This window comes from Danio rerio, chromosome 19 (genome assembly GCF_049306965.1).
Source record: "Danio rerio strain Tuebingen ecotype United States chromosome 19, GRCz12tu, whole genome shotgun sequence".
Taxonomy (NCBI): domain Eukaryota; kingdom Metazoa; phylum Chordata; class Actinopteri; order Cypriniformes; family Danionidae; genus Danio; species Danio rerio.
This window is the reverse complement of record NC_133194.1, coordinates 1,222,501-1,235,672: the sequence shown is the minus strand read 5'-3', so window position 1 is coordinate 1,235,672 and position 13,172 is coordinate 1,222,501. Positions and strand designations below refer to the sequence as shown.

At 35.0% G+C, this 13,172-nt stretch overlaps 1 protein-coding gene across 2 annotated transcripts in view; it reads left to right on the top strand.

Annotated features, from left to right (window-relative positions):
• The window catches only part of slc44a4 (solute carrier family 44 member 4), a 32,145-nt gene that overhangs the window by 3,981 nt on the left and 14,992 nt on the right, over positions 1 to 13,172 (top strand). For both annotated transcript variants that reach the window (XM_073930623.1, NM_200413.1), the window contains 7 exon segments: positions 8,145 to 8,193; positions 9,585 to 9,658; positions 10,325 to 10,403; positions 10,515 to 10,614; positions 11,873 to 12,004; positions 12,110 to 12,170; positions 12,288 to 12,411. In XM_073930623.1, coding sequence (XP_073786724.1) covers positions 8,145 to 8,193; positions 9,585 to 9,658; positions 10,325 to 10,403; positions 10,515 to 10,614; positions 11,873 to 12,004; positions 12,110 to 12,170; positions 12,288 to 12,411 — 619 coding nt within the window.

Below are 13,172 nucleotides of genomic sequence, written 5' to 3'. Positions count from 1 at the left end.
CATGCATTTACCCTAGATGCATATAGTTGAGCCTTTTTAAAAAAAATTTAAAATTTTTTATTATTTTTTCATCTATTTTTTTATTTATTTATTTATTTATTTTTTAGATTTTCTTTCTTCTCTTTTTTACTTCTGCTTTCAAAGTATGACTTTAACCTATAGATAAACCACCTATGTCAATAGTACATCTGCATATACAAGTTGCATATAATTTAAAGTTGCACACCTTGGACTGTATGTGACAATAAAGTATGACTGTGCTCAAATGATTGTTCGCAATAAACATAAAATTGAAATAAATACAATAACTCGAGCTCTAGCGACGTCACAGCAGATCCTGAACTCAGATCTGATGCTTTATGATGCCGGAGAAGTCATAAACATCTTAAATTTTAGATAAGTGATAAGGAGGTCTTCAGGAGGGTTAGCAGAGCGTGACTTTACTCTTTCTGTTTCAACACAAACTCACCGTTTCTCAACTCTCTTCCTCTGACTGAGCAACAGGAAAGACTATTGCTCATGTTGCATGCGTGAGGCGTTCACAAACACTAGTTTATAAGTTGAGGATAGAGTCAAACTTAATCTGAAATGTTTTAGAATACAGTGGCTCAGGGGTTAGCACTCACAGCAAGAAGGTCGCTGGTTCGAGTCCCGTTCTCCCTGTGTTGGTTTCCTCTGGGTGCTCCGGTTTCCAACACAAGTCCAAACACATGCGCTATTGATGAACTAAATTGGCTGTAGTGTATAAGTGGGTGTTTCCCAGTACTGGGTTGCAGCTGGAAGGGCATCTACTGTGTTAGACATATGCTGGAATAGTTGGCAGTTCATTCCGCTGTGGCGAACCCTGATAAATAAGAGACTAAGCCGAAATAATTGAAGTATAAAGCCGCAAATAAACCTGAAGCAAATAGCTTCAGTTTCTGTCTGACAGCAGGAAGAGTCTCTGGTCATTTATTTTGCTGTCTTCATTTTAGCTCTTAATGATCTGCTTTAATTGCACATGAGTTGAAACGGTTTCCTGGAAGATACACTGACTCACTGTTTTATACTGTACACACACACACACACACACACACACACACACACACACCTAATGCTTAATGAGGACACGCAACACTTTTGTTCTGATAGACTTGTTGTGTATATGTAGAGCTGACTATACACTTGTTATAAACTCATGCTCATATTAGCCTTCATAATCCTGAGGGAAATTGTGTTGCGTTTTAAAAATAGAAACTGTGACTGCTTGTCTTATTGATTATATAGAGCAGAGGATCCCAAACTTTTCAGCCCGCGACCCCCAAAATAACAATGCCAGTAACTCGCGAGCCCCAATCCTCTGAGGTGGTGATAAATACAGAAACCTTGCATGCAATGGCACGCACACACACACACACACACACACAGACCCACAGACCCACACAATGGACCCAAGTCTAATCATTGTTGAATTGTTTTAATGCAGGCTTTTTCAAAGTCTGAGACAGTGGGCCTCCCTTTTGACACAACTTATCCATTGGCGCCCCCCTCCTCCCAAACACACACACACACACACACACACACACACATACACACACATATATATATATATATAAAGACACAGACAGATGTCAGACTGTTAACTCACTTTTATCATCATTTGCATGAAAGTGCAATTATTTACAGAGTAATAACAAGTATTTTAATATAACGTTTTTAAAACTAGGATGATGGTTCAATATGAATAGAACAGATCCAAGAACTGTCCATCCCAGTCAAAACAGTCAAAGTTTAGCGGGTCTCATGCTGTCATTAGCCAAAATATCTTGACAAACCACACTTAAAGGTCATGGTTCATCAGCTGGTCCTGTCCACGTAAATCCTAAACTCAAATACTGATCATCATATCGTCATCTTTTGGGTTTAAGCCCTGAACTTGAAGGCTTTGAATCGGGGGGTCTCAGAACCCGATCCATTGCATTAGCAGGTATTGCATATACATATATACACATAGGGATACATAGGCCACATAGGGCTCAACCTGTGCAGTGCACATGCCCTTTTTAGTCTCGGATAGAAAGTGCCCTTCCAAAATGATCGAAAGTGGCCCCGCGACACCTTCCCCCCACCGCTCGAGTACGCGCGCCACATCACCGGTCGAGTACGTGCGCATCCAAACTTTGGCAGGCTTGCCAAACAGAAGCGAATTCACAGCTATGGTCTTCTGGGTAAAAAAGGTTTTCTTATTTTTAACGTATTTTTCTTTTTTAGCTTTGTTTAATTAAAACGTTTAAATATAATAAAAATACATATAATAATTAAACTTAATAATTATATTTTTATTATATAATATTTTTCCCGCGCCTCCCCTGACATGCTCTGGCGCCCCCCAGGGGAGGCGCGCCTCACACTTTGAAAACCCCTGTTTGAATGCATGTGAGGGCTGTAAATGTGTTTGAAAGTTTAACCTGGTGCTATTAAATCAATCTGCTGCATCTGACGCTGTTGCTGTGTCTTTAATATAATGTAATCACCCCAGGGGTCGCAACCCAACAGAACTAGTAACTATACAGTAGTATATAGTAACTATAAACAACTATTTTTTCTCCTCAGTAGGTTATGGGTAAAATATGGTCATTTTTATGGTTTAATAAAAATAGAGTTTTAGAAATCAACAGACCCCCCCCACCCTTCCATGTCCCGCGACCCCCACTTTGAGAAGCACTGATAAATACACAAGGCTGTTTCTCAGTATGCGTTCTCGTCAGTCTTGCGTTCTTGTTTCCTCGTGAAACGTCATTAACCGTCGCCGAAGTTCTGTTTCAAGTTCAAAGTTCACATCTTGCCAAAATACAGATAAAATTCCCGCATGTGTACTTGCTCTGGCCTTTGGCCAAGGATGCATTGAGAGGTGACTTGTGTGAGCTTGCGAACCACAGGTATCCCAGAATGCATTGCAGCGAGACCAGCAAATGCTAATGGTGGAGGAGAAAACACACAGGTTTTTAAAATACTCCTTTACTGTGTCACAAAATAAAGTTGCAAACATTTTTCAGGTGAGAATGTGGTTGTTTTAAAGCTGAATCTGCAGTTTATTTACGAAGATAGCACAGCCTGTCAGCGGGAGCTCCAACATCAGCTTCCCCTCCGAGAGCAGCTTTAATCGGCCAGCCCGTCTCGGATGTACCGCGGGATCTCATCTGTCCATTGTAGTTAAAACATGATATTTAATTCATCTTGTGCATGTCTAACGGACTGTTTTTGGTCTTATAAATCTATTATTTGTTCTCAGGTGTATTGTTTTGTCACTGTTATTTTGTTACCTTTTATAATTCCTCCCTCCATCCAAATACATGCAGCTGAAGTTAATTGACTAATCCAGCACCATAGACATGCTGCTAGTCAGTAGTTATCTGTTAAGAGCGATCACTATCTGTTCATGAGCTACTACAGCAGGGGAGTTCCTCACATCTACCTGAGCTCAAACTCCCCTCTCGCCCTGCAAACGGGAGGGAACCCCGGGCTCGAGGATCTTATGAGCTCAGGGCTTTCTCCCGGGACAGCATGCCAAACACGCTTCATAATCAATCATCAGCTGAGGGTGAACTCTTGCACGCTTATTTGTTAGCATGTTTTGTACTTTTGTGTGTGTGTGTGTGTGTGTGTTTTACTGTAACCCTCTTTAAAGCTTCTCATAATGATCAACGCATAAAACTAAATGTAAAATCCACAGCGCACCCTTCTCTTTACGAGACGCTGTAAACAACAGAGAACAGGGTTTAAAGGCCAGAAACCCTGTGTGTGCGAATGCATGCGTGCAAGTGTGTGTGTGTGTGATTGTGTGCGTGTGTACGCGAATACATGCGTGCAAGTGTGTGTGTGTGCATGTGTACGCGAATGCATGCATTTGTTTGTGTGTGTGCGTGTGCGTGTGCACGCACATGTGTGTGTGTGTGTGTGTGTGTGTGAGCGCGCACACTTGTGTAATGTGATAAGGAACTGTACACATAAGACTTGATGAACCGGTTGTCTGTCTGCTGTGTTTGGTTGCTATAGATGACTTCATGTCTTATAATAGGTTTGTTCTGCAGACAATAGAAATCTAATATTGCTGAAGGGGGCTAATAATATTGAAATGACTTTAAAACTATTAAAAACTGCTTTTATTCTAGCCGAAATAAAACAAATCAGACTTTCTCCAGAAGAACAAATATTAGAGGAAACACTGTGAACATTTCCTGAATCTGTTCAACATCATCGGGGAAATATATGAGAGAGAAAAGTCACAGGAGAGCGAGTAATTCTGACTTATTATTTCTTTCTTTTAAGATTAAGAGTTCTAAGATTAAATATACTCATTACAGTTTCACCAAGTCAAAATGAAGACTTTTTAAGACCTTTCTAAGACCATTATGAAGGAAATTTCAGACCTTTAGGGCTCAACACGACATACTTATAAACAAATGTTATAGTAAATGTTAGAATCAAACCAAACTGGTGAATAGAGTTATTAAATAACTACAATAATGAAAAGAAATCTTTCAGACGGATTGTTGGTTGTACTGCAACACAGTGGCGCAGTAGGTAGTGCTGTCGCCTCACAACAAGAAGGTCACTGATTCGAGCCTCGGCTGGCTCAGTAGGCATTTCTGTGTGGAGTTTGCATGTTCTCCCTGCGTGGGTGGGTTTCCTCCGGGTTTCAAACACAGTCTAAAGACGTGGTACAGGTGAATTGCATAGGCTAAATTGTCCATAGTGTATGAGTGTGAATGAGTGTGTGTGGATGTTTCCCAGAGATGGGTTGCGGCTGGAAGGGCTTCCGCTGCATAAAAACGTGCTGGATGAGTTGGCGGTTCATTCCGCTGTGGTGACCCCGAAATAATAAAGAGACTAAGCCGACAAGAAAACAAATGAATGAATGTTGGTTGAACCGACTGAGAAGCTTTACATGCAGAAAGGAAAATTAAGACCTGCTTAAAATGATTGGAGACCTACAACAGCTTATTTCAGTGAATTTAAGACCTAAGATGTTGCTTTGGAAATTTAAGACATTGTAAGACACTGTGGACGCCCTTATTATTTTAAGCTGTGGTGATTTTTTATGATCTGATGTGTGTTGTGGTGTATTTCGTGCTCTACATCCTCATGAATCACGCAGAGCGTCGAGGAAAAGCTTTCCTTGTTTTCTTGTTTGTGGTTTCCTTCAGTTTTACTCATTTACAGGCTCTCGTCCTCCTGGACTTGAAGTTTCCAAGCCAAGTTAATTTTTCACCGCTTACACAGCTTCCTAACTGCTTTCAGTAATTACAGCGAATCTAAAGGTTCAGGATCTGAGGTTAAACACGTCTGCATGCTCTCAGATGTTGTTTGTGTCAGTGATGTTTTATGGTGCGTTATGGTTTTGATTTGTAAATGTTAACTTCATTAATCACACACACACACACACACACACACACACACACACACACACACACACACACACACACACACACACACACTTTCTTAGACTTGTCTAGAGAGAAAATGTTTAACTAGAGAGAAATGAACTAAATATTGACCATTATGTGTGTGTGTTTGTTATTATGAACTGTTATTAGTGTTCATACAGCTGAAAATAAAATGGTAATAAATGACAACAGCTACACTAATAAAAATAAAGGTTCAGTGATGCCCTTTTTAACCTTTTAAAGAATATTTTGATGAACATTTCTGAAAATATATGTTTTAAATTTAATAAAAACAACATTTTGGTAATGGATATAACATTTCTCCAATAAACAATTAGTCTTTATAAATGGGTTTATGGTGATTATTTGGGACTTTTTGAGCTTTGAACTTTAAAATTACATGTTACATTTGACTAATATCTGTATTAAAGGAGAAATTGTGTTTTGAGCTCATTTAAAAGCAAAATTAGGTTTGATTTACTCTTTATAGTAATGCAGACAGAAATTGTAGGTCAAAGTTTTGTCACTATTCAATATTTATAAAACATTTTAATTGTAATATTTTTTATTTATTCATGTATTTTAATTTAATTATAAATTTTAATTTCATTTAATTTTACTCAAAAAATGTGCAGCAATTCTGTTTCACCTTTACTGATTTTTCAGCACGTGTCCTATCGTTTAATGCATTAAATAATTGTTAGTATTTAGAATAAGGTCCAGAATATTTTTGTCAAAATAAATTCAATTAAATAAATGAATGAAAAATTAAATAAATGAATAAATACATAAATAAATAAAATAATTGTAATTAAAAATATTATTATAAATATTGAATAGGGTAAAAAACTTTGATCTTGTTTTAAATAATGACAATTAAACATTAAACTAAAGGACACTAGCCGAAAATTCTGTAAAGATGAAACAGGGTTGCTGCACATATTTTTAGTAAAAATGTATTAAAATAAATAAATACATGAATAAACAATAGTAATAATAATAATAAAAATATTATAATAATATATTTTTTTAATTGTGTGTGTATTATAGTTTAATGCATTAAGTAATTGTTATTATTTAAAATAAGGTCCAAGTTTTGTCACTATTCAATTTTTATAAAACATTTTTTATTATAATATTTTTATTTATTCATGTATTTTGATTTAATTATAAATTTAAATTTAATTTTACTCAAAAAATGTGCAGCAATTCTGTTTCACCTTTACTGATTTTTCAGCGTGTGTCCTATAGTTTAATGCATTAAATAATTGTTATTTAAAATAAGGTCAAAAAATAATTTTTGTCCTTAAAAATATTAAAATATTTTATAAAATATTTTTGTCAAAATAAATTAAATTAAATAAATAAAAGAAAAAATAAATAAATGAATTAATACATAAATAAAATAAATGAAATTAAAATATTTTATTATAATATTTTTTTAATTGTGTTTGTCCTATAGTTTAATGCATTAAGTTATTGTTATTATTTAAAATAAGGTCCAAGTTTTGTCACTATTCAATATTTATGTTAATATTTTTAATTCCAATATTTTTATAACAGTATATTTACCGATTTAAATTCTAATGAATTCATTATTATTTTATTTGACAAATATTTTATTTTCATTCGTCATTTATTTAATTATTTTATTTTATTTTATATTATTTATTTATTATTTTCTTTTTGGCTTATTCACATTATTAATCAGGGGTCGCCACAGCGGAATGAACCACAAACTTATCCAGCATATGTTTTACGCAGCAGATGCCCTTCCAGCTGCAACCCAACACTGGGAAACACCCATACACTCTTGCACTAACAATCATACACTACGGCCAATTTACTTAATCAATTCCCCTGTAGCGCATGTGTTTGGACTGTGGGGGAAACCAGAGCACAAATCCACGCCAACACGGGGAGAACATGCAAACTGACCCAGCCGGGGCTCAAACCACCAACCTTCTTGCTGTGAGGCGATCATGCTACCCACTGCGCCACAATGATGCCCTATTTTATATTAGTTACTTGACTGTAAAAAAAATCATGCAACAACCCTGCTTCATCTTTGTTTGTCTTTCAACATAATCTTCCGCAGTAGTGTCCTGTAGTTGAGTTTGGTCCTGTAATGCATTAAAAACAGTTGTTGATCCAGTTTTCTTGTGTACATGCAGATATGAGACATTTTTTCATACACAGAAAAAAATGATCAGATTTGAGAAACGGTCGAATTCCAGGAAGAAAATGTGCCCTTCCTGACGAACAGGTTTGATTAGAGGAAGCACTCGTGATCTCGCTGCAGTTTTGCTCCATCTGTGAATTCAAATGCAGGCAAATTCAGGCTCTTAGTCTCAGTGTCTGTCCTGATTATATTAGAGCTTTACAGGCGGGAAAAGAGTCAGAATGTTGATGCAAAACTCAGACAAATGCCTGTGTGTAAGTCTACAGTAGTCTGACTAAAACAGGCTCATTATTAATATCCAGAGGGAAGTAAATCTGTCGTGAAGGACACACACACTTGATGTTTAGTGGTTGAGGAAAATACATTTTTAGTGACGGACACACACACACACACACTTGATGTTAAGTAGTTGGTGGTTTTCTTTATAGTTTTCCTGCTGAACTGGTTGATCAAAGTGAATTACAGCTCATGCAAAGCCTTTATGAACATTACTGAACTGATCTGTGTGTGTGTGTGTGTGTGTGTTTGTTTTGCAGGAGCTCCAGCTCAGTATGACCCGACATTCAATGGCCCTATTCACAAAAGGTACGTGTGTGCGCATGTGCGTCTGTGTGTGTGTGTGCGCGTGCATGTGTGTGTGTTTTAGCAAAGCTTGAGAAATTGAATCTTGACCCTTTTTTGTGTGGAATAATTAGCGGTTCATTCTGCTGTGGTGACCACTGATGAATAAAGGGACTAAGCCAGGGGTGTCCAAACTTGATCTTGGAGGGCCGGTGTCCTGCAGATTTGAGCTCCAACTTATGCTATAAGAATGGTTCTAGAAACAAGAGCTTGATTAGCCCAGGTGTGTCTGATTGGGGTTGGAAGTAAACTTTGCAGGACACCGGCCCTCCAGGACCGAGTTTGGACACCAAAGGAAAATCAATGAATAATTAATTAATAATTAATATAATTGTTTTAGGTCCAGTTGCTATATTGGGCATTGTGTCAACTTCATTCAAATTCATGTATTACATTTAAATATTTTAGCTCTAGCTTAGTCTTGTAATATTCCAAAATAATTCACTATATCTTTATTTTAAACTGAACATAATAGCTATATGTTTACATTTTAAATTAATGTGTATGTGTAATTCGGCAACAAGTGAAAATAATTAAAATATAAAAACACTTGATTAGAAGCAATATGCATTTGTTTTATTTTGTTTATTTTATTTTATTATTTCATTTTATTTAATTTGTTTTATTTTATTTTATGTATTTATTTATTTCATTTTTATTGTATTTAATTTTATTTTATAATTTTTTTATTTTTTTATTGTATTTTATTTATTTATTTAATTTTATTATTTTATAAATTTTTTTTGTTTTAATATATTTTATTTTTATTTATTATTTTATTTTATTTTTCATTTTTATTCTATTTTATTTATTTTATTGCATTTTTTATTTTATTTAATACAATTTTTTTATTTTAATGTATTTTATTTATTATTTTATTGTATTTTTCATTTTTATTCTATTCTATTTATTTTATTGCATTTTTTATTTTATTTAATACAATTTTTTTATTTTTATGTATTTTATTTATTATTTTATTGTATTTTTCATTTTTATTCTATTCTATTTATTTTATTGCATTTTTTATTTTATTTAATACAATTTTTTATTTTAATGTCTTTTATTTATTATTTTATTGTATTTTTCATTTTTATTCTATTCTATTTATTTTATTGCATTTTTTATTTTATTTAATACAATTTTTTATTTTAATGTATTTTATTTATTATTTTATTGTATTTTTTTATTTTATTTTATTTTATTTTATTATTAGGACCAAATTATATTTGTGCATTGTGCAGCTGTATATCCATGTCTTCTTCAGATTTGTATCATTATTATGTTTTTGTTATGTTGAAGATTTATTTGTTCATTTACATGTATCATTTTAAAGGTATTGTTGTTGGGTTGTGCAGGAGCTGTACAGACATCATCTGCTGTGTGCTCTTCATGCTGGTCATCACTGGGTACATGGTGGTGGGGATTCTGGGTGAGTTTCTGTGTGTGTGTGCCTGCGTGCGTGCATGCGTGTGTGTGTATGCGTGCGTGCATGTGTATTTAAGGGTATAAATTTGGTGTGTGTGGGGTCAATGTTCAGATCCACTCATCTGTCTGCTGCTGTGTTTATTCTGATCTGAGTGCAGTATGGAAATCTCCTCCCTCAGGCTGCTGTATGGAAATGCAGGGCACTAGCGGTGTTTTGCTTCTATTGGTCTGGTTTATGCAGCACTTTTCAGAACCTCAAAAGAGCAATCTTTATTAAAATCAACTTCCTAGACTATTTTATTTTATCACTAATTTTAAAACTATTTTATTTTATTTTGTTTTATTAGCAAACTTGTCCAGCACATTATTTTTATGCAATGGATACCCTTCTAGTTGCAACCCATCACTGGGAAACACCCATACACAGTCATTCACACTCATCCACTACGGACAATTCAGCTTACCCAATTCCCCTATAGTGCATGTGTTTGGACTGTGGGGGAAACCGCAGCACCCAGAGGAAACCCACACCAACACGGGGAGAACATGCAAACTCCACACTGAAACACCAATTGACCCAGCCAGGACTTGAATTAGCGACCTTCTTTATAAAACAACATGTATTTTTTTATTAACTTACATTATTATTCTGTGTGTGTGTTTCCTCCAGCCTGGTTGTATGGAGACCCTCGGCATGTTCTGTATCCTAGAAACTCCACAGGAATGTTCTGCGGGATCGGCCAGAACCAGTGAGCCGGACTTCAGTATTTACTTTAGTGTAGTGCAGGTAAATTTACTCTGTCTGATGCTCTTGTGTGTGTGTGTGTGTGTGTGTGTGTGTGTGTGTGTGTGTGTGTCAGGAATAAACCCAGCGTCCTGTACTTCGACATCCTCAAATGTGCGACGGCCACAAACATCATGGCAGCGGCTCTACAAGGCCTTCAGTGTCCCACAACTCAGGTCAGACCTCTGCCGACCAGTGTGATCAGTTCATTTTGTTTCAAATTTTTACAATTGGATTTTTTTTGGCCGGTGACTCTTTTTATTTTAGAGTTTATTTAATTTTTTGTTTGTTTTTTATTTTTGTTATTTTTTTAGTTTTTTTAATTTTAGAATTATTTTAATTAAATTTTTGTTTGTTTTTATTTTAAAATTCATAAAAAAAATTGGGTTTTGTTTGTTTTTATTTTAGAGTTTATTTTATATTTATGTTTTTGGTTGTTTTTAGTTTAAAATTCATTGAAAATGTTACTTTGTTTTGTCTATTTGTTTGTCTGTCTGTTTGTTTGTTTTTTTGTTTGTTTGTTTTTAGATTTTAGTTGTGTTTTTTGTTATTATCTTAGTGTGTTATTTTAGAATTTATTTTAGATTTTTTTTCATTACATTTTATTTGTATTTTTGCAGCTTTTTATTTAAGATTTTATTATTCTTTTATTTGTATTATTTTTTTTCTTTTTTAAATATCATGTCAAATTTTTAGTTTTTAATTAGAATTTTTGTTTTTGTTTTAGAGTTTATTTTATATTTTTTATTTGGATTTTAGTTAGTTTTTATTTTAAAATTCATTTAAAATCTCTTTTGTTTAGTTTTAATTTTTAATTGTATTTTTGTCATTATTTTACTTTTTTATTTTAGAATTTTTTTTTTTAAATTATTCAAATTGTTTGTATTTTTGTTTTTATTTTAGAGCTTATTTTATTGTATATTTATATTTTTGGTTGTTTTTAGTTCAAAAATTATTTAAATGTTATTTTGGTTTGTTTGTTTTATTAAAATTTTTTGATATTTATTTTTGAATCTGTTTAAGATTTTATTTAAATTTTTATGTGTATTTTTGTTAATTTTTTATTTTAGATTTTATTTTTTTGTATTTTTATTAGTTTTTTGTTTTAGATTTTATTTTATGTTTCTTTTATTTGTATTTTCTTTGCTTTTATTTTGCATTTGATTTTTGATTTTATAAAATTTTAGTTTGTATTTGTGTTCATTTGTATTTTAGAATTTATTTTAGGTTGTTTTTAATTATTTTTTAAATACTAATGGTTTTACAGACAAATTATATATACAGGCATACTGTTATAACTGTTATGATCAAATGCTATTTCTTGCGTTGTGTCATTTTCATTACTCTGCAGTGTCCAACAGCACCGGTCAGACCTCTGTGAATGAGTGTGATGAACAGTGATAGTTTACACATAATCCTGTCTGTGTGTTTCAGGTGTGTGTGTCGTCATGTCCGTCAGGATTCTGGGCTTTATCTCCTCTGGCGTATCTGCCCAACGCAAAACCAGCTGATTATTTCCAGCAGGAGCTCTGTGTGCCGTCACTCCAGCTCAAAGACACCACTTATGTAAGACAGAGTGTGTGTTTGTGCATGTGTGCGCGCGCATGTAAGATAATATAATAGATAATATAGATGTTGTTTTGTTGAGCTGTGGATGTTCTTCCCTCTCAGACGGTGATGGAGATCATCAATAAAGAGTTGTGTCCTTATTACTACACACCTACAACATCAGGTGGGAGATGAAGAGCAGCGTTTACTCAGCTGGAGGACATCATGAACATCTGTCTGTCTAACTATCTGTGTGTGTGTGTGTGTGTGTGTGTGTGTGTGTGTGTGTGTGTGTGTGTAGTGTTGGGTCGCTGTTTGCCCAGTTTAGGTGGAAGCGCTTATAACCCCAGTAACATTCCTGCAAACTTCAGTCTTCCAGGGCTGAGTATAAACCAGACATTGTCGACGATCGCCAATGCTACAAGGTACACACACATACACACACACACATGCACACACACATAAATGAACAAATAAACACATGCACACACACACATAGAAACATACACATAGAAACACACACACATAAACCTACACATATAACACACACACACACACATGCAAACACACACACACATACACATAGAAACACACACATACATAAACATACAAGTAAAAACACATGCACAAACACACACGCACATAAACATTCACAGAAAACGCACATAGACAAAGAAACATGCAAACAGGCACACACACACAAACATACACATAGAAACACACAAAGACACACACACACACACACACACACGTATACTGCTGTCTTTATAGTTAGGATGATTCTAACGGCCCATGCACTTTGGGAGCCCTACAGAGATGTTATTAAGGGCCCATGACCAACTCAAACACCCCACCTCCCCCAAAACACCCCCCCACGACTTTCGTCCGTGACCAAACCCCCCCTTCACGTTCGTCCGCTAATACAAACCCCTCCCTCCACCGCTCTTCACTTTCGTCCGCTACCCCCCCAGTCTTCACTTTCGTCCACTACTACAAACCTCTCCCTCCACCGCTCTTCACTTTTGTCCACGACCCCCCCCAGTCTTCACTTTCGTCTGCTACTACAAACCCCTCCCTCCACCGCTCTTCACTTTCGTCCGCTACCCCCTAGTCTTCACTTTCGTCCGCTACTACAAACCCCTCCCTCCACCGCTCTTCACTTTCGTCCGCTACCCCCCAGTCTTCA